This window comes from Podarcis liolepis (genome assembly GCF_965112155.1).
Source record: "Podarcis liolepis genome assembly, chromosome: 10".
In the NCBI taxonomy this organism is placed as follows: domain Eukaryota; kingdom Metazoa; phylum Chordata; class Lepidosauria; order Squamata; family Lacertidae; genus Podarcis; species Podarcis liolepis.
In genome coordinates this window covers 4,723,818-4,751,669 of record NC_139562.1, presented here as the reverse complement: position 1 = coordinate 4,751,669, position 27,852 = coordinate 4,723,818, and the positions used below count along the sequence as shown (strand labels likewise).

The window sequence follows — 27,852 nt, the reverse complement described above, 5'->3', positions numbered from 1 at the left end:
TGTTTTCAGCTACTGAATTGCTTTTATTGTATGGTTTTATTCGAAGGGGCAGAGGAACCAGAGACCAAATTGCAAACATGCGCTGGATTATGGAGAAAGCTAGAGAGTTCCAGAAAGACATCTACTTCTGCTTCATTGACAACGCAAAAGCCTTTGACTGTGTCAACCACAGCAAGCTATGGCAAGTTCTTAAAGAAATGGGAGTGCCTGATCACCTCATCTGTCTCCTGAGAAATCTCTATGTGGGACAAGAAGCTACAGTTAGAACTGGGTATGGAACAACTGATTGGTTCAAAATTGGGAAAGGAGTACGGCAAGGCTGTATATTGTCTCCCTGCTTATTTAACTTATATGCAGAATTCATCATGCGAAAGGCTGGGCTGGATGAATCGCAAGCCAGAATTAAGATTGTCTGAAGAAATATCAACAACCTCAGATATGCAGATGACACAACCTTGATGGCAGAAAGTGAGGAGGAATTAAAGAACCTTTTATAATGAGTGTGAAAGAGGAGAGCACAAAATATGGTCTGGAGCTCAACATCAAAAAAACGAAGATCATGGCCACTGGTCCCATCACCTCCTGGCAAATAGAAGGGGAAGAAATGGAGGCAGTGAGAGATCTTACTTTCTTGGGCAGATGGTGACAGCAGCCACGAAATTAAAAGACGCCTGCTCCTTGGGAGAAAGGTGATGGCAAACCTTGACGGCATCTTAAAAAGCAGAGACATCACCTTGCCAACAAAGGCCCATATAGTTAAAACTATGGTTTTCCCAGTAGTGGTGTATGGAAGTGAGAGCTGGACCATCAAGAAGGCTGATTGCCGAAGAATTGATGCTTTTGAATTCTGGTGCTGGAGGAGACTCTTGAGAGTCCCATGGACTGCAAGAAGATCAAACCTCTCCATTCTGAAGGAAATCAGCCCTGAGTGCTCACTGGAAGGACAGATCCTGAAGCTGAGGCTCCAAGACCTTGGCCACCTCATGAGAAGAGAAGACTCCCTGGAAAAGACCCTGATGTTGGGAAAGATGGAGGGCACAAGGAGAAGGGGATGACAGAGGACGATATGGTGGGACAGTGTTCTCGAAGCTACCAGCAAGAGTCTGACCAAACTGCAGGAGGCAGTGGAGGACAGGAGTGCCTGGCGTGCTCTGGTCCATGGGGTCACGAAGAGTCAGACACGACTAAACGACAACAACAACAATTACCGCTGTGATAATTTGTTATACGGTATAGCCGGGAGCTCTGCCCTTCCCTCCATCTACTCACCAGGCAGGAGCAGTTCATACAGGGGTTCGAGGAGGCAGCAAAGACATCTCCTTCCTGATATCTCTGTCCTTCGTACTCGCAACCTGGGCAAAAACAAACAAAAACAGGTGAGGAAAAGGCAAGGAAATAATGCAACGCTTCTTAACCACTGCCAGAATTAAGAACAAGTATATTGATAGCGAACAATTAAGAACAAGTATATTGATAGTGAAATAATTATTAAGCTCTGACTTATTAAGCTCTAACCTCAATGTGGCGTGGCATGGATGCTATCAGCCTGTAGCACTGCTGAGGTGTTATGGAAGACCAGCATGCTTCAATAGCAGCCTTCAGCTCTTCTGCATTGCTCGGTCTCATGTCACGCCACATTGAGGCAGTAATTGATGCAAAAGGGGCCCAAACCAAGTTCTGAGTACATATGAATGTTTCTACTTCTCAGACGTCCAATATTGCTCTATTTGCAGTTCTTGTTTTGCTGATTTCATTTAATATTCTAATTTTCTGAGATTGCTAATTTGGGGTTTTCATCAGTGTACGCCATGATCATCACAATTATAACAAATAAAGGCTTGACATATCTCGCTTTGCAGGTCAAGAGTCTATCCCATATATTAGTTTCACCTTTTAAGTTGACTTAATAAATGAACTTTTCCACGATATTCTAATTTTCTGAGTTTCACCTGTAGAAAAGTGGGAATTTCTCTTACACAAGCTGCAGAAACCCCCCTCCCAAGGAAAAAGGAGGCCAAAATCTGACACTATTTCAAACCGAAAGCAGACGATACAAGAAACATGGAGAGCCTGCGCTCTCACGAGTCGTCTGTCGACTGTACCTGGCATGGGAAGGATACGGAAGCAAACTTGATAAAGAGGAAACACTTTGCGCAAATGAATCGGGTCCAAGGACTGACAAAAGCAACGGCCCAGTGCATAGCTGTCAACTTACAGATTTGAAAATAAGGGACCAGCAGCCTCGAAAATAAGGGGTCAGCAGCCAAAATAAGGGATTTTCCAGGCACAGGTATTTTCAACTTCTGAGCCTCTCCAAGCCAAACGCAGAAAGCCCAGCCAGCAGCCAAACGAAGCCTCAAGCGGTGGTTCCCACAGCGCAGCAACCCGGCAAAGGGGATGCAGCAAGGAAAACCACCGTCACCTCTCCACTGGGAAGCGCTGAGCAAAGGCGAGTCCCCAGGCAAGGCGGCCGATTTGATCGGCACAAGGCATGCAAGCTCCACCCCCCAGTCCTTCTCCGACTCCTTATTGGGTGAGCAACGCAGCCAAGCAACACAGTTGGAGCCTCCCTCCTCCCTGGCCGGCAGGGAGGGAGGGAGGGAGAGGAGCTGCTTCCTTTGAAACCTGGGAAATTTAAGGGACATCATCAATCCGGGACAGCAGCGGGACACGGCGCTTGGATAAGGGACTTTCCCACCAAATAAGGGACGGTTGACAGCTATGGCCATTGATGCTCTCGGGGCGCTCCCTTGCGTCCTTACCTGGATGGCAAACCGGGCAGCACTCGCCAGGCGGCGTGTATCGCTCCCGGCACGAAAGCTCTGGGCAGCTGGGTGCTTGGCATCGGACGTTGCCTGCCTAGGAGAGTTGCAGAAAGAGGAGAGAATTGTACGGCGGCGCCAATGTGGTCACAAAACACTGGGCAATAGTGAACACATGGCAGGAAGGGTGAGCGCATTGCTTGGTCTGATGACCACGTCACAGCTACTGCAGGCCTATCGTAAAACTGTAGCGATGCAATTTTGGTTTGATGAGGCCCTAAGCTCCTGAACGGGATGCAGGTGGCGCTGTGGGTTAAACCACAGAGCCTAGGGCTTGCTGATCAGAAGGTTGGCTGTTCGAATCCCCGCAACGGGGTGAGCTCCCATTGCTCTGTCCCAGCTCCTGCCAACCTAGCAGTTCGAAGGCACGTCAAAGTGCAAGTAGATAACTAGGTACCGCTCCGGTGGGAAGGTAAACGGCGTTTCCGTGCACTGCTCTGGTTCGCCAGAAGCGGCTTAGTCCTGCTGGTCACATGACCCGGAAGGAAGCTGACCCGGCTAGTAAAGCGAGATGAGCGCCGCAACCCCAGAGTCGGCCACGACTGGACCTAATGGTCAGGGGTCCCTTTACCTTTACCTAAGGTTTAGTAGTGTTTTGATGGGACGCGGGTGGCGCTCTGGGTTAAACCACAGAGCCTAGGACTTGCCGATCAGAAGGTTGGCGGTTCAAATCCCCACGATGGGGTGAGTTCCTGTTGCTTGGTCCCTGCTCCTGCCAACCTAGCAGCTCGAAAGCACGTCAAAGTGCAAGTAGATAAATAGGTACCGCTCTGGTGGGAAGGTAAACAGCGTTTCTGTGTGCTGCTCTGGTTCGCCAGAAGCAGCTTAGTCATGCTGGCCACATGACCCGGAAGCTGTACACCGGCTCCCTCGGCCAGTAAAGCGAGATGAGCGCCGCAACCCCGGAGTTGGTCACGACTGGACCTAATGATCAAGGGTCCCTTTACCTTTACTCCAGGACTGGCAAGGGCAGAGCCTAGCTTCTGGCAAATGTAAAAGCCCTTCTTGCACTAGACTTCTGTTGATGCAGCCTAGAATAGCATTAGCCTTTTTTGCTCCTGCATCACACGGCGGACTCATGTTTAGCTTGTGGTCCACCAAGACCCCCAAATCCTTTCCAGATGTACTGTGCTTCAGGCACAATTGCTTATGATGCTTGGCATTGCCAGCTGCCTCCTGTCACAGACTGGCACCAGCCCTGCCCCTGAACCTGATCTGGAAGAAGGGGATTGATACAGGTGCTAAATCTGATCAGCATCTTTCTTTCTTGATGGCACCCCTTGGCATTGACCCATCAGCTTCCACCCCTTCCTCCGCGCTCACCTGGCAGATGCAATGCCTACATGGCTCCTCCAGGTATCTCTGCCCATCCTTCAAGAGGTGCCCTTTGTAGAAGCAACCTCCACACACTGGGCAACACTTCCCCTGAGGGGTTGCGGGGTGCTGGCATGGAGCAGGGGAGCAGTCCTCTCTCTTGCAGGATACTTTACCATCCTAGGTACAGAAGGCACAGCGTTACTGGACAGCGAAAGCATGCATGATGCCCAAAGCAATGATTCCATTATTGTTATTATTATTGTCAATTTTATACATTTCAATAACTTTATAGTCCTTTTAACATTTCAAAACTTGCCTCCCTCCCCCCCTCTTTCTGCGGTTCCTTAAATTTATTTTTAATATTTTCTGCATATCCAAATTAACCTAATTTGCTCATTTATTCATCTACTTTCAATACGAAACTGCAGGGTACTACAATAATCCTGCCAATGTTCTTATCCATTTACAGTTTATCTGTAAATCTTCAATAAACCATTTCCATTGTTTTATATAAAAAAGTTTGTTCTCTTGATTTCTTATTCTTCTGGTAAGTTTCGCCATTTCTGCATATCCCATAAATTTTTGTATCCATTCTTCTTTTGCCGGAACATCTTCTTCTTTTTATTTTTGGGCAAGTAACATTCTTGCCACTGTAGTTGCATACATCAATAAATTTCTATACAGTTTGGGTAGTTCTGTCCCTATATATATACATACTTACAAACGTTATTTTATTATTTTATTTCATTTTATTTATTGATTTTCCACTTTTAACAATTTTATAACATCGTAATATAACATCATCATATCATTCGCCCTACCAAGCTCTCAACCTCCCTCCCTCCGTCTTTCTGGCTTTCTTATATCGCATTTTTATTTCCACACATTTTTTACATCTCCATTCTATATCTGTCTTATATTATTAAACACTTTCATCACCAACAGAATGTCCCTTCTTTGAAACGCTGTGAGTTTTATCTCAGTCCTGCTAGTGTCTTTATACTGTATGTGTACAATGATTCTCTATATATAATAAAAATTTACTCCATACTCTCTGGAACACTTGGTCGCTCTGGTTCCGGATTTTTCATTCATTCATTCATTCATTCATTCATTCAATCATTCTCATTCAATCAATCAATCAATCATTCACTCAATAGCACCTTCAACCATTGACTTATACTTTTCTGTCTGGACAGTGTCCTCCTGTGATGCTTACCTGACACCCTCACATTAGTGCCTTCTGTAGGGGCACACCTGGGCTATGGCACAGATGTGAGGGTCCCCTAGTCCAGTGTGGGGGTAGCACCCCCTAATGGGCGGAGGGATTCCCTAATGGGGATTCGCCACTATGGCTCACAGTGGCATCAAGGGGCTCTCGTGCCAACAGGCACCAGAAAGAGGAAAGGCAGATCTTTGCGGGTTGGGTGTGAAATAATAATAAAAAAGGTCATATATATATATATATATATAGAGAGAGAGAGAGAGAGATACACCCCACAGAAAAAGTCCTGAAACCATTTTGTCCCTCCCAAATTGACCTCAAATATTTCTCTGCAAGGTTGAAGGAAAATGGAAAAGCCTCCCCATTGTCTTTTCCTTCACAAATCCTGTCTTAAGGGTATGTCTGTGTATGAATAGGGTGTGAGCCTGTGACCTGGCTCAGGAAATAAGTATTTGTCATTACAAAAGACTGGTCAGGCTCCCCAGGGTATCCAATCAAGTGACCATTAACAGGTAACCTGCCAGACAGGAGGTAAACAACGCACTCAGATTTCTGTTGTAGACCGCCTTTTCTGTGATGTACGTATGATGTTTGTGGGGGGTGGTCTTGGGTTACACCCCTTCTGTGATGTTTGTATGATGTATGGAGGGGTGGTCTTGAGCTCCAGGGAAGGCAATTTAAAATGTCTATATCATGGCGGGGCACGCCTTTGTTCTGGGTCCTCCTCCTTTCCTACGTGTAAGAGGAGCACCCTGTTGCAACAGATCAATAAAGATCAGGCTTACTAGCTGCTTTGCTTCTCAATATTCTCTGGTTGGCCTCTGTTATTTTCTCCGACCGATGGAGAACCTGCAAAGGACTCTATAAGGCTCTTGTGTCCCCCATAACGGAATAAGGGCAGATTTTTGTTTATTACAGGTGTCATCCTGACAAGAGCCCCCGTTCTCACCTCACAGCGGCAGGTCCAGCACGGCTCTGGGTTCCAGTTCTCCCCTTCCTTCCGGCCGTCAGCACAGCCTGCAAAGGAGGAGGGGAGAAGGTCAGTACTGAGGAGAAACTTCAGCTGTTGAATTTCCTCCTGTGGCCAAGCTGTCAGCAATGATGGAATCATAGGATCACAGTTGGGAGGGACCTCCGGGGTCATCTAGTCCAGCCCCCTGAAATTCAGGAATCTCATGCAAGACAGAGGGCCTTCCAACCTCTCCAAGGCAGGAGAACCCACAACCTGTCAAGGGAGACCGTTCCCCTGTCAAACGGCTCTTCCTGCAAGAAAGGTTTTCCTGATATTTAGATGGAATCTCTTGTAACTTGAAGCCTTCTGGCGGTTCCCTCCCTGAGAGAAATGAGGTTACAGGGAACCAGGCAGAGGGCCTTCTCGGTGGTGGCTCCCTCCCTGTGGAACACCCTCCCACCAGATGTCAAGGAAATAAACAACTATCTGACTTTTAGAAGACACCTGAAGGCAGCCCTGCTTAGGGAAGTTTTTAATGTCTGACGCTGTATTGTTTTTAATATTTGGTTGGAAGCAGCCCAGAGTGGCTGGGGAGAACCAGTCAGATGGGCGGGGTATTATTATTATTATTATTATTATTATTAATAATAATAATAATAATAGGACAATCGGGACTTCAAAGAAGATTGGGAACTTTTTACAGACTATTTTAAAAAACAACAACAAAATGATTTGGACTCTGTGGCAGGTTTTTAATAAACACCCACAAATTTATTAGTAGAATATAGGACAGATGACGTAATAATATGTACAGTTTTTTACATGCAGAGAACAATACAGTGGTGCCCCGCAAGACGAATGCCTCGCAAGACGAAAAACTCGCTAGACGAAAGGGTTTTCCGTTTTTTTAGCTGCTTCGCAAGACGAATTTCCCTATGGGCTTGCTTCGCAAGACGGAAATGTCTTGCAAGTTTGTTTCCTTTTTCTTAACACCGTTGATACAGTTGCGACTTGACTTCGAGGAGCAACTCATAGAACGCGGTGTGGTAGCCTTTTTTGAGGTTTTTGGTGATTTTTGAAGCTTTTCCAAAACTTTCCCGACACCGTGCTTCGCAAGACGAAAAATTCGCTAGACGAAAAAACTCGCGGAACGAATTAATTTCGTCTTGCGAGGCACCACTGTACGTGCAAACAGATCAGAGAAGGGAGCTGAGGGAAGACTTGGGTTGGGTGGGGAGAGGGAGGGATGGGGGGTAATAATAGGGGGGGAAATAAATGTAATTGATTATTTGAATAATTTGGTTGAAATTTGAAATTCTTTAATAAAAATATATAATAATAATAATAATAATAACCCAAACCCTTGCATGTACTCACCCAGACAGCGAGGCCGGTCGTGGCGCAGCGAGCACTCTGCTTTGCCATGCGCACACACGCAAGTGGTGCACAGATCTCGATCCCAGGAAGCGCCGTCCTCATAGCGCTGCCCTTCCCAGAGGCACGCCGGTCGCTGACACTCACAGTCCTCCAGTGACTTCACGCGGCCCAGCAGGTCCGAATTCTGGGGAGGGAAAGACGTGGGACGCTGTGGGTGACTGGAGGGGTTACTCTGGATCCTTACAGGGGGGGAGGAGGAGGAGGTAGGTCCTAAAAACAAGGATCTGTCCTGTCCCCCCGCCCCCCCATGAAAGAATCGCATTTGATATTCAGGATAGAACCCGCTATTATGGAAATCGCGCTTCGCATCTGCGCAGATTGCGCTGTTTTCATGTTGTGAACGGGCCTCCGGAACGGATGCCGTTTGCAACCAGAGGTTCCACTGTATTTGCAGTGCCTGGGTTTTATTTATTTATTTATTAAATATTTTCTTGATTTACAAAAATGTCTCTCTCTCGTATTCCCCCCCCCTCATGTAACATTTTTACAAATCATTTTCATTTGTTGAGACATTAGGAAGAAAAGGGGAAAGAGGTGGAGGGGTGGTGGTGCCTGATGTACCGTATTTTTTGCTCTATAAGACTCACTTTTCCCCTCATAAAAAGTAAGGGGAATTTTGTGTGCGTCTTATGGAGCGTATGCAGGCTGCGCAGCTATCCCAGAAGCCAGGAGAGCGAGAGGGATTGCTGCTTTCACTGTGCAGCGATCCCTCTTGCTGTTCTGGCTTCTGAGATTCAGAATATTTTTTTCTTGTTTTCCTCCTCCAGAAACTAGGTGCGTATTGGGGTCTGGTGCGTCTTATAGAGCGAAAAATTTGTGGTTATTTATGGTTATTGTTGCTTTTCTTATTGTTCCCTTTGTGAATGATGCCATGGCCTTTGGCTAGTGCAATAAAGTTTATGATGGTGGTGGTGATGATGATGGTGAATGGACATATGGCAAAAATGCTGCTGTCACAAGAACCCTGTGGAGCCGGGGTTAGACTAGATGACCCCTGGGTTCCCCCCAAACTCTAAAATTCTGCGTGGTGGGACCTGAGCTTCCCTCACCTGCTCTTTGACCATGTCCAGCATCGTCCCCAGCCCGTCGACCAGCTCCTCCAGCCGCCGTATCCTCTCCTCTGCGCTGGCTGCGCTGGATCTCGCTGGTCCCGGCGGTGGGAAGTCAGACTCACTTGGCTCCCGCTGGTAGTGGCGGATGTCCGTCAAGGCCGGTGGCTCAAGGGGCGGCGGAGAGTCCAGCTCGGGCAGGTGCTCATCTGGTAGATCCATATAGCGCTCCTCAGCTGTGGTGTAGGAGAGAGGGAGGAGGTCTGGCTCTGCGGGTCAGCGAAAGGGAGAGAAAAAGGAGCAAATGGAATGGTCAAAGGGGTGGAGTGAGAGATGGATCTATTGCTTCTGCAAGGGTAACATTTGGTACTGGACCCAGTGCCCAGGACTGTGTGGATTAAATTAAACTGAAAACTGTGTTTCGAGTCCTCAGGATTGCAGATACAGTGGTACCTTCAGAAGTGAACGGGATCCATTCCGGAGCCCCGTTTGCATCCAGAAGCAAACATAACTAGCGATGACACGTCTGCACATGTGCGCACCACTTCTCGCCGCTTCTGCGCATGAGCGTGACGTCATTTTAAGCACCTGCGCATGTGCGAGCAGCGAAACCCGGAAGTAATGAGGGTGAAAGAGGAGAGCGCAAAATATGGTCTGAAGCTCAACATAAAAACCCCCGAAGATCATGGCCACTGGTCCCATCACCTCCTGGCAAATAGAAGGGGAAGAAATGGAGGCAGTGAGAGATTTTACTTTCTTGGGCTCCATGATCACTGCAGATGGTGACAGCAGTCATGAAATTAAAAGACGCCTACTTCTTGGGAGAAAAGCAATGACAGCATCTTAAAAAGCAGAGACATCACCTTGCCGACAAAGGTCCGTATCGTTAAAGCTATGGTTTTCCCAGTAGTGATGTATGAAAGCGAGAGCTGGACCATAAAGAAGGCTGATCGCTGAAGAACTGATGCTTTTGGATTATGGTGCTGGAGGAGACTCTTGAGAGTCCCATGGACTGCAAGAAGATCAAACCTCTCCATTCTGAAGGAAATCAGCCCTGAGTGCTCACTGGAAGGACAGATCCTGAAGCTGAGGCTCCAAGACTTTGGCCACCTCATGAGAAGAGAAGACTCCCTGGGAAAGACCCTGATGTTGGGAAAGATGGAGGGCACAAGGAGAAGGGAAAGACAGAGGACGAGATGGCTGGACAGTGTTCCCGAAGCGACCAGCATGAGTCTGGCCAAACTGCGGGAGGCAGTGGAAGACAGGAGTGCCTGGCGTGCTCTGGTCCAGGGGGTCACGAAGAGTTGGACTCGACTAAACAACAACCACCACCTTTTTTACAACCCAGTCCACACTCAGGCCCCCAGCTGTACCAGGACAAATCAGATAACATCTCATCCTGCCAACAGTCAAGATGTAATTGACTCACACCTATAGAGGTAAAGGTAAAGGGACCCCTGACCATTAGGTCCAGTCGTGGCCGACTCTGGGGTTGTGCTGCTCATCTCGCTTTATTGGCCGAGGGAGCCGGCGTACAGCTTCCTTGTCATGTGGCCAGCATGACCAAGCCGCTTTTGGCGAACCAGAGCAGCGCACGAAAATGCCGTTTACCTTCCCGCCAGAGTTGTACCTATTTATCTACTTGCACTTTGACGTGCTTTCAAACTTCTAGGTTGGCAGGAGCTGGGACTGAGCAACAGGAGCTCACCCCGTGTCAGGTTTTCGAACCGCCAACCTTCTGATCGGCAAGTCCTACGCTCTGTGGTTTAACCCACAGCGCCACCCGCGTCCCTTTAGAGACAGGTAGCTTTACGTTTAAAGAGACCAAACCCCCATTCCCCAGAAGGCTACAGTTTTATCTCTCCCACAATGCCTCACTCCTGCGTGAACCAGTGTTTGACATACCAGGATTTCCCAACTTCACTACATCCCTCCTCCCCTATGCCAGGTGTAATTTTACGAGATTCTGCCATGCTGTTTCTTGGCTTTTCTCAAAGCTAAAATGTCCCAAAATCTGCATCCCTTTGATTGCTTGCCTTGCCCTCTGAAACCTTAAATTAAAAGGAAAAAGAACAAGGAAGAAAGCTGTTCGTCCGGCCTCCCGCTGCCCCTTCATCTCTGGTGGGACTCCAGCCCCCTCCTCACAGCCTGACCACCACCAGCAGCTCGGATCAGGGGGCAGCCAGCGGGGTTGTGAAGCCCCGACCCCTCCCGCCCAGCGGGGTGTGTGTCCAGACACTGGGCAATTCCTCCTGCCCGGCTGACCCTTCCAGGGGGGCTGGAGGCCAGTAGCGCTTAATGAGCAGAAGGGGGCAAGTTGGGGGCAGCCAGAGCCGAGATGCTCATTAGATGCATGGATGGCTCAGGGCAGTCCTTGCCAGCAGCTGGGAGGAGGGGAAAGGAGTGGGAGAGCGCAGGAATGGTGGCCAGAAAAAGGACGGAGAGGTCAGGAGGAGATGTGGGTAATGCATAGGGCAGGGATGGCCATAGGTGCCAACTCCCTGGGGCCCTGGGAGCCTGAGCACCCACAAAATTCCTAATAATTATAATAATAATTTATTATTTATACCCCGCCCATCTGGCTGGGTTTCCCCAGCCACTCTGGACGGCTTCCAACGAAATATTAAAATACAGTAATGCCTCAAACATTAAAAGCTTCCCTAAACAGGGCTGCCTTCAGATGTCTTCTAAAAGTCTGGTAGTTGTTCTCTTTGACATCTGGTGGGAGGGCGTTCCACAGGGTGGGCGCCACCACCAAAAAGGCCCTCTGTCTGGTTCCCTGTAACCTCACTTCTCGCAGTGAGGGAACCACCAGAAGGCCCTCGGAGCTGGACCTCAGTGTCCGGGCAGAACGATGGGGGTGGAGACGCTCCTTCAGGTATACTGGACCGAGGCCATTTAGGGCTTTCAAGGTCAACACCAACACTTTGAATTGTGCTTGGAAACGTACTGGGAGCCAGGCACCCACAAATTTCAGTGCCAGGGCCATGCACCCGTGGCCCCAGGCACCCACAGTCGCGGGGCCAGGCTGGCGCTCCTGGGAACAGCCAAGAGATGCCCTCCTGATGATGTCATAGAACTGGAAGGAGCACCAAGGGTCATCTAGTCCAACCCCCACAATGCAGGAAACTCGAACCCCCAATGCCGAGATGAAGAGTCTCATGCTCTACTGCAGGGGTCAGCAACCTTTTTCAGCTGGGGGCCAGTCCACAGTCCCTCAGACCTTGTGGGGGGCCGGAATATATATTTTGTTGCGGGGGGGGGGGGGAAATGAACGAATTCCTGTGCCCCACAAATAACCCAGAGATGCATTTTAAACAAAAGCACCCATTCTGCTCATGTAAAAACACCAGGCAGGCCCCACAAATAACCCAGAGGTACTTTGTTTTTTTCCTGCTATGTTGTATTTGTTAAAAATTTGGGAAATCAATAAAAAATATTGGGGGGGGGGGAGGAAGAACTTGCTCAATGCAAGAGCTGTTTGATGCCCACAGAAGGTGGTGGTGGATTCTCCCTCATTGGAGGTTTTTAAGATGGGATTCTTTAGCTGCGATCCCTGCGTTTCAGGGGTTGGACTAGATGACCTTTGGGTGCATTCCAATTCTATAAATCAGTGATTTGGACAAAGACTTCAGAGGTCCCCAGTGCCCTTTTCCAGGAGGCAGCTTCTCAAATGCTTGGGAAATGTGGGGAGGAAGTGGGGGGATGAAACCAGCCCCCCACAGATCACTGCAGCTTCTGGAACACAGTGCTCACGCCAGAAATCCCACAAAGCCGTCTGAATTTTAGCAGGGCTTAAAGGAACTCAACTTCAGCTCCACAGCCACTGCCAGTCTGCAGTCAAAGGTCAAAATGTTTTGGCAGGCTCAGTCTGATGACCCTTCAGAAGCCTCTTTTCAGGTAATTGGCCAATTAATTACCCCGCCGCCACTGCCCCAAAGAGGTCATTGGGCAAAGAGTACAAGGTTTTTGAGAAATGAGGTTGAGCGGTGTAATCGAGGGAGGACCCTAGAACTTTCACATCTTGATGTTAGAAAAATGCTGGAATGAAGTTATATGGCTTTAGTAGAAATGTTATAAGGAATTAAGTATAAATAGATTAATAGAGTATTAAAGGGAAAAATAAGGTTAATTAAACCTTAAAAATAAGGTTAAAAATAAGATAATTATAGGATAGAAAGCAGAGGAAGATGGAAAGGAATTGCTGAAACAATTAATAGAAGTGGAATACAAAAAGGGAGGTGTGAGGAGGTCGTTGAAATAAGTGAATGAAAAATAAGATATTGAAATTGTTTGATGTGTTTTAAACTGTTTTTGTTTTGTTTTGTTAGTTTAATGTTTTAGTATTATGTAGGGTTTTTGTATTGTATTGTTCATTTTTTTTTGTAGTGTTTAAATTGTTGGGAAAGTAATAAATATTATTATTATTATTATTTTTAAAAAAGAACTTTCACATCTTGGAGCACAAAAACAGATCGCTGCAAGCTGCGTTCCAGCTCACGCCAGAAAGTTGAGTTTCTTAAAGAGCTCTGTCGCCTCAACCCCTTGCGAAAGGATATTGTGGAGGTGGGGAAAGATAAAGAAAGGGTACAACAAACGACCGGGGGTGGGGTGGGGGTGGAGCGACTCTCCCGTGAACAAAAGCTGCAGCATTTGGGGGTGTTTTAGTTAGGCAAGAAGAACCAGATGCAGAAGTACACGATGGGGGACACCTGACTCACTAGCAGGACATGGGAAAAGGATCTGGGAGTCTTGGTGGACGACAAGCTGAACGTGAGTCCACAGTGTGATGCAGCAGCAAAAAAAGTAAATGCTATTCTCGGCTGCATCAACAGAAGTCTAGTGTCCAGATCAAGGGAAGTCATAGTCCCACTCTACTCTGCCTTGGTCAGCAGGCCCTGTCGGGGAGGGGGGTATGGGCTTCCGATTCCAAAGGGGACTTCGGTCAGCATATTTATCTATATTTTCCATTTTGTCTTTATATGCAGATACGGCTCAAGCCTTGAAATAAAGTATTTGTCAGCATAACTTTTGTGAAAATTATTTATATGCTTACTTATTCATAGGGACGCGGGTGGCGCTGTGGGTTAAACCACAGAGCCTAGGACTTGCCGATCAGAAGGTCGGCGGTTCGAATCCCCACGACGGGGTGAGCTCCCGTTGCTCGGTCCCTGCTCCTGCCAACCTAGCAGTTTGAAAGTGCAAGTAGATAAATAGGTACCATTTCAGCAGGAAGGTAAACGGCGTTTCCATGCGCTGCTCTGGTTCACCAGAAGCGGCTTAGTCATGCTGGCCACATGACCCGGAAGCTGTACGCCGGCTCCCTCACCCAGTAAAACGAGATGAGCGCCGCAACCCCAGAGTCGGCCATGACTGGACCTAATGGTCAGGGGTCCCCTTTACCCCTTTACCTATTTATAAGACTTCACCAATCTGGGCAGCACAATTTAAGAAGGAAGTTGACAAGTTGACAACGTTTGCAGAGGAGGGCGACCCAGATGATCAAGGGTCTGGAAACTAAGCCTGATGAGGAACGGTTGAAGGTGCTGGGTATGTTTAGCCTGGAAAAGAGGAGACTGAGAGGAGATATGAAAGCCATCTTCAAATATCTCAAGGGCTGTCCCATGGAAGAGGGAGCAAGCTTGTTTTTCTCCTGCTCTGGAGGGCAGGACTCAAAGCCATGACTTCAAGTTGCAAGAAAGGAGATTCTGACTGAACATTCAGAAGAGTTTTCTGACAGTAAGAGCTGTTCAACAGCAGAACGGTCTCCTGCCAGAGGTTGCGGACTCTCCTCCTTCCTGGAGGTTTTGGAACTGAGGTTGGATGGCCATCTGTCAGAGATGCTTTAGCTGAGATTCCTGCCTTGCAGGGGGTTGGACTAGATGTCCCTCAGGGTCCCATCCAACCCTACTATTCTAAGAGGGCATGGCTGGCTGGAACCCTTCAGAGGAGCACTCCATTCCACAGGGACGAGGAACCTGGGGCTCTCCGGAGATATCCTTGCCATTTGCCAGTTCGATTCCCATCAGTCGCGACTATGCAGGTCCCCCATCCCTGCCAGAAAGCAACATTTTCTGGCCATTCTTCCTTGTCGTTGTTTAGTCATTTAGTCGTGTCCGGCTCTTTGTGACCCCCTGGACCAGAGCACACCAGGCACTCCTGTCTTCCACTGCCTCCCGCTGTTTAGTCAAACTCATGCTGGTAGCTTCGAGAACACTGTCCCACCATCTCGTCCTCTGTCGTCCCCTTCTCCTTGTGCCCTCCATCTTTCCCAACATCAGGGTCTTTTCCAGGGAGTCTTCTCTTCTCATGAGGTGGCCAAAGTCTTGGAGCCTCAGCTTCAGGATCTGTCCTTCCAGTGAGCACTCAGGGCTGATTTCCTTCAGAATGGAGAGGTTTGATCTTCTTGCAGTCCATGGGACTCTCAAGAGTCTCCTCCAGCACCAGAATTCAAAAGCATCCATTCTTCGGCAATCAGCCTTCTTCATGGTCCAGCTTTCACTTCCAAGTCTTCCTTGGTCTTCCTTATTTACAGGAAGCCTAACAGCAGCCAGCCCAGCTACAGACTTATTAGCTGAAGAACAGCTGTTCTAACTACACAATTTGCCTAATATTTCCTTGGCAGATGAGAAGCCTGAGCTTAGATACATAACTTCCTCTCTGGGGAACAGGCAGACATCACATCAGGCCTTTAAAGCCACGGATGCTATATTTACCCCCAGGCACTCGGTTCATAGATGCAGCAGGAAATGCGGAGGCTCTCTGTGTACAACTTTTTTTTTTAAAAAAAAATCTCTGGGTCCCGTTTGCAATTTTTACATTAACGATGCCATTTCCATGCTGAGAAGGAGAGGTCAGCGCTGCCTTTGTGCGCTTGGCGATGATGCGATCCAGTCTCATGCATGAACAGGTTTGCAGCGTGGGTCGACAACTTGGGGAATTCTTCCAGAAGTTTTGGGGAAACCAAAGTAGTGGATTTGCGTAGGAGGCCCCAAATAAATCCATCCTCATCTTTTAGGTCTCGCCTTTTTGTACTTGGTATAGTGGGGGGAGAAATCCCCAAAAAGGATGTTACTTTTTTTCTGTATGCCACAACAGCTGCGAGAATATTATTAGCGAAGAACTGGAAGAAACAAGATTTACCAACTATAGAAGAAGGGCAGATGAAGATGATGGACTATATGGAACTTGGCTGGGAGACTCTGAGACCAGAGAGAAGAGACAGTGGAAGAAGACTGGAAGAAGTTTAAAGAATATTTGAAAAAAATATGTTAATATTTAAATCTTAGAATAGCTTTGGAAGTGGATATAAGCTGTAGGGTTAGAAGTAGAAGATAGTGTATTTTAAAATAGTATTATTTGTAAGTGATAAAATGTGAAGATTTTTATGGTAAAAGTAAGTACGATTTAAAAATGGTTAAAAATTATGATATATGAAGCTGCTGAAGATGAGGTAAAATGAAAATCAGATAGGGGGTTCTTGGGGAAGCTCACCTAACAATGTTCAGAAAAAAAATAAGGATAAGATAAGAATTTGTTTGTATTGTTTATTTGTGTTATAAAAAGTTTTGAAGGGGAAAAGAGAAAAAAGAAAAAAGAAAAAAGAAAGAAAAGAAAACAGGATGTTGACTCGATGGGCCATTGACCTGCGCTAGCAACCGCTTCTCGTGTCCTTAACAGCTATAATACTTAGCGTAGAAAATAAATGGATCATTTGCAAAGCCCCAGAGAGAGATCTTTCCAACACGCCATTCGCTTGGCTCGGGAACAGAGAAAAACGTCAAGCCCCTTTGTCACCTCCCTCCAGACAGATCGCCCCCCACTCCTTTCCCACTCTATTCCAGATGTCAGCCCCTCCTCTCCCAACAGCTGGAGCCCTTCCAAGGCCCACAAATTGTACCCGCCCAGGACAGGGAACATCTGGCAGTGCGGCTGATTCCTGCTCTTTGCACAGATGTTGAAGGCTTGACAGGGCGAGAACGTTCCCAAAGTCAGCGGATTGCTTTGATGTCACATTTCTTTGCTTCCCCGTTCCCACCAACTCCATTCCGAGCGGACGAAGAATGATAATATTGTAGAGATGGAAGGGATCACCCGCCCCGGGTCATCTAGTCCAACCCCACTGCAATGCAGGAATCTCAGTTTAAAAACCACCTTTCAGTCTTCTCATTTCCAGGCTAAACATGCCCAGCTCCCAGATGTTCTGGACTATGAGACCAGACGTGCTTCCACCAGCCACCGTTTCATACAACTCTGTGCTGGACTGCGCTGATGGGAGTTTGAAATATACTCAGAGTCGAGAGTGGATTTCATCCTCTTTATTCAGCTCATAGTGGTGAGGAGGAATGGAAGTTCCCCCAGAATGTCTGCTTTATATACATTATTTACAAAATGGGCCCCACATGATTGGCTAATTCCGGGATTCACCCATAGGCCAATCAGGTTACAGATTCACTTCCACCTGGAGCTGGATTGGGTGGCTCCTGTGGACCAATCAGACTGCTGCATTCTAGATCCTATTGTTCTAGGACCAATCAGACTGCTGCATTCTGGACCCTATTGTTCTAGGACCAATCAGACTGCTGCATTCTGGACCCTATTGTTCTAGGACCAATCAGACTGCTGCATTCTGGACCCTATTGTTCTCGGACCAATCAGACTGCTGCATTCTGCATCCTATTGTTTTAGGACAAATCAGATGGCTGCATTCTGAATCCTATTGTTCTAGGGCCAATCAGACTGCTGCATTCTGAATCCTATTGTTCTAGGACCAATCAGACTGCTGCATCCTGGATCCTATTGTTCTAGGACCAATCAGACTGCTGCATTCTGGATCCTATTGTTCTAGGACCAATCAGACTGCTGCATTCTGGATCCTATTCAACTCAGTACATAACAGTTCCCAAAGTCAGCGGGCCGCTTTGATGTCTCGCTATTTTGCTTCCCAGTTCTGTTACGTTTAGTTGGAGAGGATATTCCAAAAAAATATGTAAATTTGTTTATGTACACCACAAAGTCTGCAAGGATACTTCTGGCTTAGAAATGGAAACGACAGGAAATTCCAACATTGGAGGAATGGGAGTGAGATGGTGGAATACGTAGACCTGGCAAAGCTGAGGGGGAGGATCCGGAATCAGCGCGACAAACTGTTTCAAAAGGACTGGAGCAAATTTATATCTTATATGAAAGAGCGTTGTAAACATCAGAAAATGTTGAAATGTTTTGTAATGTGAATATAAGAAACTGATTTACATATAATTCAGGTGAAGTACAAAAAGAAGATCGCAGGTAAAAAAGTGGTTATAGAAATGCTAAAAATCCAGTAAAGATATTTGGAAGTCAGAAAGAGGGAGGAGGGAAGGAGGTCGATGCTCAGTTTGAGCAAGGTTTCAGGTTACAGAATTACTGTATTTTTTGCTCTATAAGACTCACTTTTTCCCTCCTAAAAAGTAAGGGGAAATGTGTGTGCGTCTTATGGAGCGAATGCAGGCTGCGCAGCTATCCCAGAAGCCAGAACAGCAAGAGGGATTGCTGCTTTCACTGTGCAAGCGATCCTTCTTGCTGTTCTGGCTTCTGAGATTCAGAATATTTTTTTTCTTGTTTTCCTCCTCCAAAAACTAGGTGCGTCTTGTGGTCTGGTGCGTCTTATAGAGCGAAAAATACGGTATGTAATAGAATGTGATCATGACAAATATGGAAAACTTAATAGAATTATTATTATTTTTAAACTCCATTCCGAGTGGATGAAGAATGATAAAATTGTAGAGGTGGAAGGGATCGCGCGCCCCGGGTCATCTAGTCCAACCCTCCCCTACAATGTAGGAATCTCAGTTTAAAAACGACCTTTCGGTCTTCTCATTTACAGGCTAAACATACCCAGCTCCCAGATGTTCTGGACTATGAGTCCAGACGTGCTTCCATCAGCCACCGTTTCATACAACTCTGTGCTGGACTGGGCTGATGGGAATTGTAGTCCAAAAGGCCTCAAGTGTGGCAGGTTGGCCAAGGGTGTCTCAGCCAACGCCTGCACAGACAAACCGGGGTGCCACCCAACGCCCCCAGCTCTTACCTGGCAGGTTCTTGCAGTGCCAGGGACGGTGGGGGAAACCACTGGGCGAAATCTCTGCTGTCTGCCAGTAGCCCTGCAAAATGAAAAGAAATGAAATGAAATGAAATGAAATGAAATAAAGCCACCCTAAAAATGCCTTGTGGGGATATGAATTGAGAAAGACGTGGTTTTGTTAAAATCAAGCACCAGAATAATAGAACCTGTTTTTGGGGGGACAGGAGGCGGGCAGGTGGGGGGGACTCCCTGGTCCTGAATGGGGTGACTGTGCCCCTGAAGGACCAGGTGCGCAGCCTGGGAGTCATTTTGTACTCACATCTATCCATGGAGGTGCAGGTCAAATCCGTGTCCAGAGCAGCTGTTTACCAGCTCCATCTGGTGCACAGGATGAGACCCTACCTGCCCGCAGACTGTCTCACCAGAGTGGTGCATGCTCTGGTTATCTCCCGCTTGGACTACTGCAATGCGCTCTACGTGGGGCTACCTTTGAAGGTGACCCGGAAACTGCAACTAATCCAGAATGCGGCAGCTAGACTGGTGACTGGGAGCGGCCATTGAGACCATATAACACCAGTCTTGAAAGACCTACACTGGCTCCTAGTACGTTTCCGAGCACAATTCAAAGTGTTGGTACTTTAAAGTCCTAAATGGCCTCGGTCCAGTATACCCGAAGGAGCATCTCCACCCCCATCGTTCAGCTGGGACACTGAGGTCCAGCGCTGAGGGCCTTCTGGTGGTTCCCTCCCTGCGAGAAGCCAAGTTACAGGGAACCAGGCAGGGGGCCCTCTTGGTGGTGGCGCCCACCCTGTGCAACGCCCTCCCACCAGATGTCAAAGAGAAAAATAACTACCAGACTTTTAGAAGACATCTGAAGGCAGCCCTGTTTAGGGAAGCTTTTTATGTTTAATAGATTACTATATTTTAACATTCTGTTGGAAGCCGCCCAGAGTGGCTGGGGAAAGCCAGCCAGATGGGTGGGGTATAAATTATTATTATTATTATTATTATTATTATTATTATTATTATTATTATTACTTCAGTGGTACCTCGGGTTAAGTACTAAATTCATTCTGGAAGTCTGTTCTTAACCTGAAGCACCACTTTAGCTAATGGGGCCTCCTGCTGCCGCCGCGCCACCAGAGCACGATTTCTGTTCTTATCCTGAAGCAAAGTTCTTAACCTGAAGCACTATATCTGGGTTAGCAGAGTCTGTAACCTGAAGTGTATGTAATCTGAGGTACCACTGTATTTAATAAAAATATTTTTTAAAAGAAAGAAAAGAGAGAGATCCAGCAGAACCAGGAAACAGCTTTCACCCGGTTGGCAGGTACTGGCATTCGGGAACATCGTGTTGCCAACTTACCAGGAACTTGCTGGCCTTGTCTCCTTCCAAACTGGCAAAGGTGACCTGCAGGTCCAGGGGCAGGATGAGGCTCAGCACCTCCTCGCCGCCGCCTTTCTCAAAGACGACGGGCTCCTGGCAGTCGACAAAAAGTGAGATGCGTTGCGGCTCCAGATGGAGGGCCAGCCGTACCCAGAGACCGTGCGCAAAGGGGTTGGTCCCGGGGAAGACCAAGGAGGCCGGCTCCATGTTGTGGACGGCACGGTAGTCGAGGCGCAGCAGGCCGGACCGGGCGCTGGACACCAGCTGCAGAAGGGGGCGCCCGTCCCTCTTGGTGGCGGCCGGCGAGACCAGGGAGACGAGGGTCCCTTCCGAGGCGCGGCTCTGGCGGGCCACAAAGTGGAAGCCGAGGGCCGCCTGCACTGTGGACAGCAGGTAGACGGAGTAGTCCCAGGGGAGGGTCAGGTGGGGCACCCGCTGGCGGAACTTCCAGGCTGGCACGCCCGGATCGGGACCCTTGGCCTTGGTGACCCCCACGACAGAGCGGGTGACGTTGAGGGCCTCCAGCAGGTCAATGACTGCAAAAATAAAAAGAGAGAGCAGGAATGTTGATGAGGTGGAGGAGGAAGATTTAATATCTCTTTATCTATTCCTTTATTTTTCAAATACATTTTGTTAGATTTCCACAAATGCAGCATAAAATTCCAGTACATGATCAGGTCTGGTATACCTGAAGGAGCGTCTCCACCCCCATCGTCCACCCTGGACACTGAGGTCCAGCTCCGAGGGTCTTCTGGCAGTTCCCTCATTGCGAGAAGTAAAGCTACAGGGAAGCAGGCAGAGGGCCTTCTCGGTGGTTGCCCCCGCCCTGTGGAACGCCCTCCCATCAGATGTCAAGGAAATAAACAACTACTTGACGTGTAGAAGACATCTGAAGGCAGCCCTGTTTAGCGAAGTTTTTAAGGTCTGACGCTGTATTGTATTTAATATTCGGTTGGAAGCCGCCCAGAGTGGCTGGGGAAACCCAGCCAAATGGGCGGGGTATAAATAATAAATTATTATTTTTTAAATTATTTTCCCATCCCTTTCCCCGTGGTATTTCCCCTCCAACCCCTTTGCTGCACCCCGTCTTCCCTCTTTTCTTTCCCGATGGAAGGAGGTTAAATCCTGCAAGGCCCTGGTCTCCTGGGACAGAGCATTCCACCAGGTCGGAGCCATCACTGAGAAGGCCCTGGCCCTGGTGGAGGATAGTCTGACTTACTGAGGGACCTCTAAACTATGGTTATTCATGGACCTTAAGGTCCTCTGCGGGGCAGACCAGGAGAGGCGGTCCCGTAGATAAAAGACAGTCCTTCTAACTCAACTGGTAGAGCGCCAGACTCAGGCTCGAGGGTTTGAGTCCCACGTTTAGGCAAAAGATTCCTTCATTGCAGGAGATGGGACCAGGTGAAGCCTTGTGGTCCCTTCCAGCTCTACAACTCTATGATTCTATCATTTGTGAAGCATGTCGTTAAACTGTGGAACTCACTCTTTCAGGAGGCAGTGAAGATCACCAAACTGGATGTCTTTGAAAGTGGATCAGAAGGCGCTACTCTGCTCAAAGGCAGCAATTCTTCTGACCACCAGATTTTGGAAGCCGCAAAAAACCAGAAGCCTTTTTTGCCAGGTATTTTAGGCCAAGACATACCAAAAGAAACGAGGACTTTATATATGTATGCCACTGCAAGCAGCGAAAACGTTGACTGCACAAAATCAGAAGACTGGAGGAATACCAACTAAAGAACAACGGCAAGAGAAGTTGATGAACTATCCAGAACTGGCAAAAAATAACAGATTAAGAGGAAAAGACAACAGCGACTTTGAAAAAGAATGGGAACAGTTTATATTATATTTGCAGAAACAAAGGAAGTCAATAGACTTGATGGCAGGATTCAAATAAACATTCACATTATTAGTACTAGAAAATGTTTAGAAAATAGTGAAATATTATACTGTACAGTCATACCTCGGGTTAAATGTGCTTCAGGTTGAGCATTTTCAGGTTACGCTCCACAGCGACCCGGAAGTAACGGAGCACATTGATTCTGGGTTTTGCCGCTCGTGCATGCGCAAACGCTCAAAATGACGTCATGCGCATGTGCGGAAGCAGCGAATCAAGACCCGCAGACGTGCTTGCACGGGTTGCGTTCGCTTCCGGGTGTGAACGGGGCTCTGGAATGGATCCTGTTCGCATCCAGAGGTACCACTGTATTTACTTTTATTTTTATGTTTTTAGGCTTGATGTTATGTTATTAATAACTTTTTCTGTTAGGAGATAGCAAAGTGGGTGAAAAGAGAAACAAACCAGAAGCGGAAGTTGGGGAAAGCCCTGGAGGGGAGGGAGAGAGGAATATATAGTGAATGTTAAGAAATTGAGATGTATGTAATGAATGAAAAAGAAAAATGAATAATTTTTTTTATTAAAAAAACCCAACAGATTTTGGAAGCCGCAGGAAAGGAGAGGGGTCTTGCGTTCGAATCCTGCTTGCGCATCTGCTTGGCCACTGTGAGAACAGGATGACTAGATCCATTGCTGTCAACGTTTCCCTTTTGTAAAGGGAAATTCCCTTATTCCAAATAGGATTCCTCGCAAGAAAAGGGAAAAGTTGGCAGCTATGACTAGATCCTGCAGGCCTCTTCCGATGTGCTTGTGTCTGCGCGGCAGAAACGCTTGCCACATCGATGTGGCGCCCTGTGCGCGAGAGAGATGGTGAAGGAGACTCTCCCAAGCCAGCTGTGACATTGGGTGCACATCTGTGCATGTCCTTCGTAGGTCCCTCTGCTGGATTTGCAAAAAACAAACAAACTCCAAAGTCTGGGGCTGTCACTGTGAATCATTTGCGGGCAGATGCATCCCCCGGCCCACATAACTTCCGTGTGCAAAAGGCAACGCTCCCTTTGTCGAGAGCTTGGCCAGGACTGAGCGGTGCCTGGGCGCTAGTCCCAGAAAACCCCTCCTCATCCCAGTTTAATTAAGAACAGCTGGGGCTGCTCCAATGGAACTGGGGGGAGGCAGACTGGAATGTGGGGGGAGGAGAGAGAGCGTCTAGGCCCCGGATGCCGAGTGGCCTTTGGAATATGTGGTCAACTCTCGGCCTGGAGTTGGGTGAGTGGACGGAGAAAAGACAGAAGTGAAACCCTGCCCCAGCCGCTGCCAATATTTTCGTACCTCTTTCCCCCCATTGCATTGTAAAGCTGTTTGCAAGCCATGGGAACCAGATAGACACCATTAAGCAGTTGGTCCCTTACCTTTATGGAGACACGGGTGGCACTGTGGGTTAAACCACAGAGCCTAGGACTTGCCAATCAGAAGGTCGGCAGTTCGAATCCCCGCGATGGGGTGAGCTCCCGTTGCTCGGTCCCAGCTCCTGCCAACCTAGCAGTTCGAAAGCACCTCAAAGTGCAAGTAGATAAATAGGTACCACTGCGGCGGGAAGGTAAACGGCGTTTCCGTGCGCTGCTCTGGTTCGCCAGAAGCGGCTTAGTCATGCTGGCCACATGACCCGGAAGCTGTACGCCGGCTCCCTCGGCCTGTAAAGTGAGATGAGTGCCGCAACCCCAGAGTCGGCCACGACTGGACCTAAGGATCAGGGGTCCCTTTACCTTGACCTTTTACCCTTACCTTTCCCACCCCGACCTGGCCACAGTGATCCATGTGATGGTCAGCTCCAGGCTTGACTACTGTAATTCGCTCTACGCAGGGCTGCCCCGGAAACTCCAGCGGGTGCAGAATGCTGCAGCGAGGCTCCTCACAGGGTCCCTGCCATGGGAGTATATTCACCCAGTGCTTTACCAGTTGCACTGGCTCCCGGTGGAGTATTGGGTCAGGTTCAGGGTGCTGGTTTTGAATTTAAAGCCCTTTGTGGCTTAGGGCCCTCGTATTTACGGGACCGCCTCTCCTGGTCTGCCCCGCAGAGGACCTTAAGGTCCATGAATAACCATAGTTTAGAGGTCCCTAAGAAAGTCAGACTATCCTCCACCAGGGCCAGGGCCTTTTCAGTGATGGCTCCGACCTGGTGGAATGCTCTGTCCCAGGAGACCAGGGCCCTGCAGGATTGAACTTCCTTCTGCAGGGCCTGTAAGACAGAGCTATTCCACCTGGCTTTCAATTTGAACTTAGCCTGATCTTTTATTCCCCTTCCTTCCCTCCCCCTCCCCTTTCTATGAAGATCACCCGCTCTGGGATCCCACAGCTAATTCTCCCCTCGTCTCCTCGCTGGCCCAAGTAGGACCAATTCAGCCAGCTAGGCCTGGGGATTATCTAATGCTTATTTCCCCAAAATTGATTTTTGAATTTTATTGTTAATCATGTTTTTATACTGTATTTTATGCTGCTTTTATAATTAAAGTGTTTTAAATTTGTTGTTAGCCGCCCTGAGCCTGGTTTTTGAACCGGGAAGGGCGGGGTATACATAAAATATTATTATTATTATTATTATTATTATTATTATTATTATTATTATTATCTGTCCTGTGTCTTTGAACATTCAGGAGAGCGAGGAAAACTGCTCTCCACTCTTTCCAGTCCAGGCATAATTGGCTATTTTGGTGCCTGATCCAGGGAACGCGAAACAGTCTGAAGTCTCATTGACTCCAGCGGGAAGGGAAGAAGAATGCTCTTAAATGCAAAATTGGCTGGATCCTGCCTCTTTCCCCAGGGTGGGGAATCCAGAGGACAGAGGAAGGTTCTGCCCCATGTGCTCTAGCAAAGAGGAGATGCGAACAGTTGCTTTTCCATCCAGCCGCCAAAGAAGAGTCTGGTTACTGGGATAGCTCAGTTGGTAGAGCATGAGACTCTAAACCTCAGGGTAGTGGGTTCGAGTCTCACATGGGGCAAAAGATCGCTGCGTTGCAGGGGGTTGGACTAGATGACCCTTGGGGTTACCTTCCCATTCCACAGCTCTATGATCTAAGTGCAAAATGGGCCAGTTTGGGCTCCAGTAAAATTGAATCCCATAAAGGAAAACGTTCAATTTCCCTCTCAGAGTTTGTGGAAACATTTATTGTTTATTTCGTAAAATGTGTACACAGCTTGATTGTATTTATTTTCAACAATAAAAAAAGAACCTTCAACATGTTTCACAAAATAAGATAAAGCAATAAAATTACCACCCAGAAAAAACGGCAACAATAATTTAATGCATCCCTGAAGTTAAAATGAGGATAGGCCAAAAACAGAGCTTGCACGAACTCTGTAAACATCTGGAGAGGCTAGTCTAAACAAAAATGTTTTTAGCATGCGTCAAAAAAAAGTGAAATTGAATCTGCCTGCCTGCTATCAATAGGCAGGGAGTTCCGCAGTGTAGATGCTGCCACATTTAAAAATTGAGTGTCTTTTGAATGCGGAACATGGGGATCTGCCTTGCATCAAGGAAGAGCCCTGGTCCATCCAGCTCAGTGTTACCAACACGGACTGGCAGCAGCTCAGCAAGGTTTCAGGCGGGGCCTGTGCTAGCCCTGCCTGGAGAGACCATCAGGGTCTGAACCTGGGACATTCTGCTTGCCAAGCTTAGCACTGAGCCAGGAATCTTTCCAAAGAGGTACACAGAAAGCCGTCTAATACTGAGCAAATCCATTAGTCCATCTAGCTTCATACTGCTTGCACTGGCTGGCAGCTGCTGGCTAGGGTTTCAGGCCAGTGGACTCACCCAGTCTTGCCTGAAGGTCCTGGAGATTTGAACCCAGGACCCGACAGCAGTTTCCAGAAAGAATAAAACCAGTAAAAGCAGCTAAAAGCAATTATTTAAAATGTAAACTGTCCTGTGATCCTCGGATAAAGTGCTGTATAGAAATTTAACAAACAAACAAACAGACAGACAACCCTCAAATTACGGTAAATATTTCACTTTCCACTTTTTAAAGTTGCAATACCTAGTTACTAGGCATTGTATGTTACAGATGGTTGAGTTATCAGAACTTCAGAGGCTTAACAGCAACATTGCAGAACAAATCTAAGCTCCCAACGTATTCCCCCTTTTCTGTCCACAGCCAACCTCAAAACCCTGCCATCCATTTAACCAATAGAATTTATTCGCCTGTATATAGGATTGTACTGTGTTATTTGTCATGAGAAGACACTCCCTCAATGGCGTCTCACATAAACTTTTAAAAGAAATTTAACAAAAAAAAAGTGTAACATCTTCAAAAATAAATATAAAGAGGGAATTGCAGACGAGTGTCAAGAGGTTTTGGCAGGTGACATTCATAATATACAAAATATAACTTATTCAAAGCCAAGGGCAAAAGAAATATATCCAAATTTCTCTTTCAAGAAATTAAGAGGAGCAAGAAACTAAAAGCAGATTTGAACAAACTGATCCACATTCAAGATATCTGGTAGACTTGGCTAAGAAAAAAATATTGTTTTAGCAGGCGCAGAAAAGAGCACAGCAGAGACGCCTGGCTGGATGTCCAAGTGGCAGGGAGTTCCATAGGAAAATATGGATTTCTTTAAAAACGCGGAACGGGTATGGCGCCTGGCTACTATTTCAGGATTTAGAAACTGGAGGAAAACACAGGCTATAACCCAGTTTTGCAAACCGTAAAGCCATGTTAATGAACGGACCCCAAATACCTGGAGAGGGACGCATAGACTAATCCGGCTAGGATCTGGAAGAAAAGTTTCCTGGCCCTGTCCCCAAGAGGGTCATGGAATGAGAGAACCGTAGAATTGGAAGGGAACACCAAAGGTCATCTAGCCCAACCCTCTGCGGTTCAGGAACCAGACCCCCGATTCTCAGGGGGGTCCCAAAATAGAGGTGCCACCCCCAGAGAGAGCCAGGAGCTCGGACTCACCGTTGTCCCCATAGTAGTGGAGGGGGGTTTCCTGGGCGGCCCCCGGGAGGCTGTGCCAGGCGCCCTGAAGGGCCAGCGCGGCCCACTGGACGGCGTAGAGCTGCCAGCACCCCGGCATGGCCCCTGCGCCCCAGATTCATCGGGGGAAGGGGCAGCCAGAGGCGGCGGCGATGGGGCAGGGGCTCCTCTCCAGCCCTAGGAAGATGGACGGAGGGATGCGATGCCAGATGCGTCCAGATGCGCGCGGGCGCGGAAGGTTCGCCGCGGGCGCTCCGGCGATGGGGCAGGGTCCCTTCTGGGGGTGGGAATGGGGGTCTCGAGCAGCCCCCTCCCCACAGCGAGCCCGGAGAAGGGGAAAGGTCTGCAAGGAGGAGGAGGAAAGGGGTTGGGTGAGGATGGGCGCCGCCGCCGTGCAAGCCCGTCCCTGCTCCTCCTTCGGCGGCGATGCGGGGCTGAGCCCACCCCACACCGCCCCACGGGGGGAGCAAGGGGGAGAGAGAGGCTCGGCTCGGGCAGGACCCGCAGCTCCCGGGGTGGGAGCGAAAACCCGAGGCGGATCCCGGCTCCGGATCAGAAGCAGCAGCAGGAGGAGCGCGGAAAGGAGCGCACGGTTAAACGGCGGAACGCGCGCCCGCAGGAGGCAGCCATGGGCATCATCCGTCACTGCATCAGAAACGTCTGCTGGATGAGGCCTGTGATTCATTTATTCCAGCATCCTGTGATCAAAGTGGCCAACCAGATGCCCATCATGGGAAACCCGCAATCAGGATTCGAACTGAGGTCCAGCTCCGAAGTTCCCTCCCTGCGA

The 27,852-nt window shown here is 48.2% G+C and overlaps 1 protein-coding gene across 1 annotated transcript in view; it reads right to left on the bottom strand.

Moving 5' to 3' along the window:
• Positions 1-27,496, bottom strand: part of KCP (kielin cysteine rich BMP regulator) — a 103,136-nt gene extending 75,640 nt beyond the window's left edge. The window contains exons 1-9 of the mRNA XM_083460848.1: positions 27,045-27,496; positions 20,232-20,788; positions 18,872-18,944; positions 8,803-9,071; positions 7,694-7,877; positions 6,314-6,381; positions 4,146-4,316; positions 2,763-2,859; positions 1,270-1,352 (exon numbers count right to left, since the gene is read on the bottom strand). Of these exons, the coding sequence (XP_083316974.1) occupies positions 1,270-1,352; positions 2,763-2,859; positions 4,146-4,316; positions 6,314-6,381; positions 7,694-7,877; positions 8,803-9,071; positions 18,872-18,944; positions 20,232-20,788; positions 27,045-27,162 (1,620 nt within the window). The 5' untranslated portion in view covers positions 27,163-27,496. The remainder of the gene's footprint in view (positions 1-1,269; positions 1,353-2,762; positions 2,860-4,145; positions 4,317-6,313; positions 6,382-7,693; positions 7,878-8,802; positions 9,072-18,871; positions 18,945-20,231; positions 20,789-27,044) is intronic.
• Between the last annotated feature and the right edge of the window lie 356 nt (positions 27,497-27,852).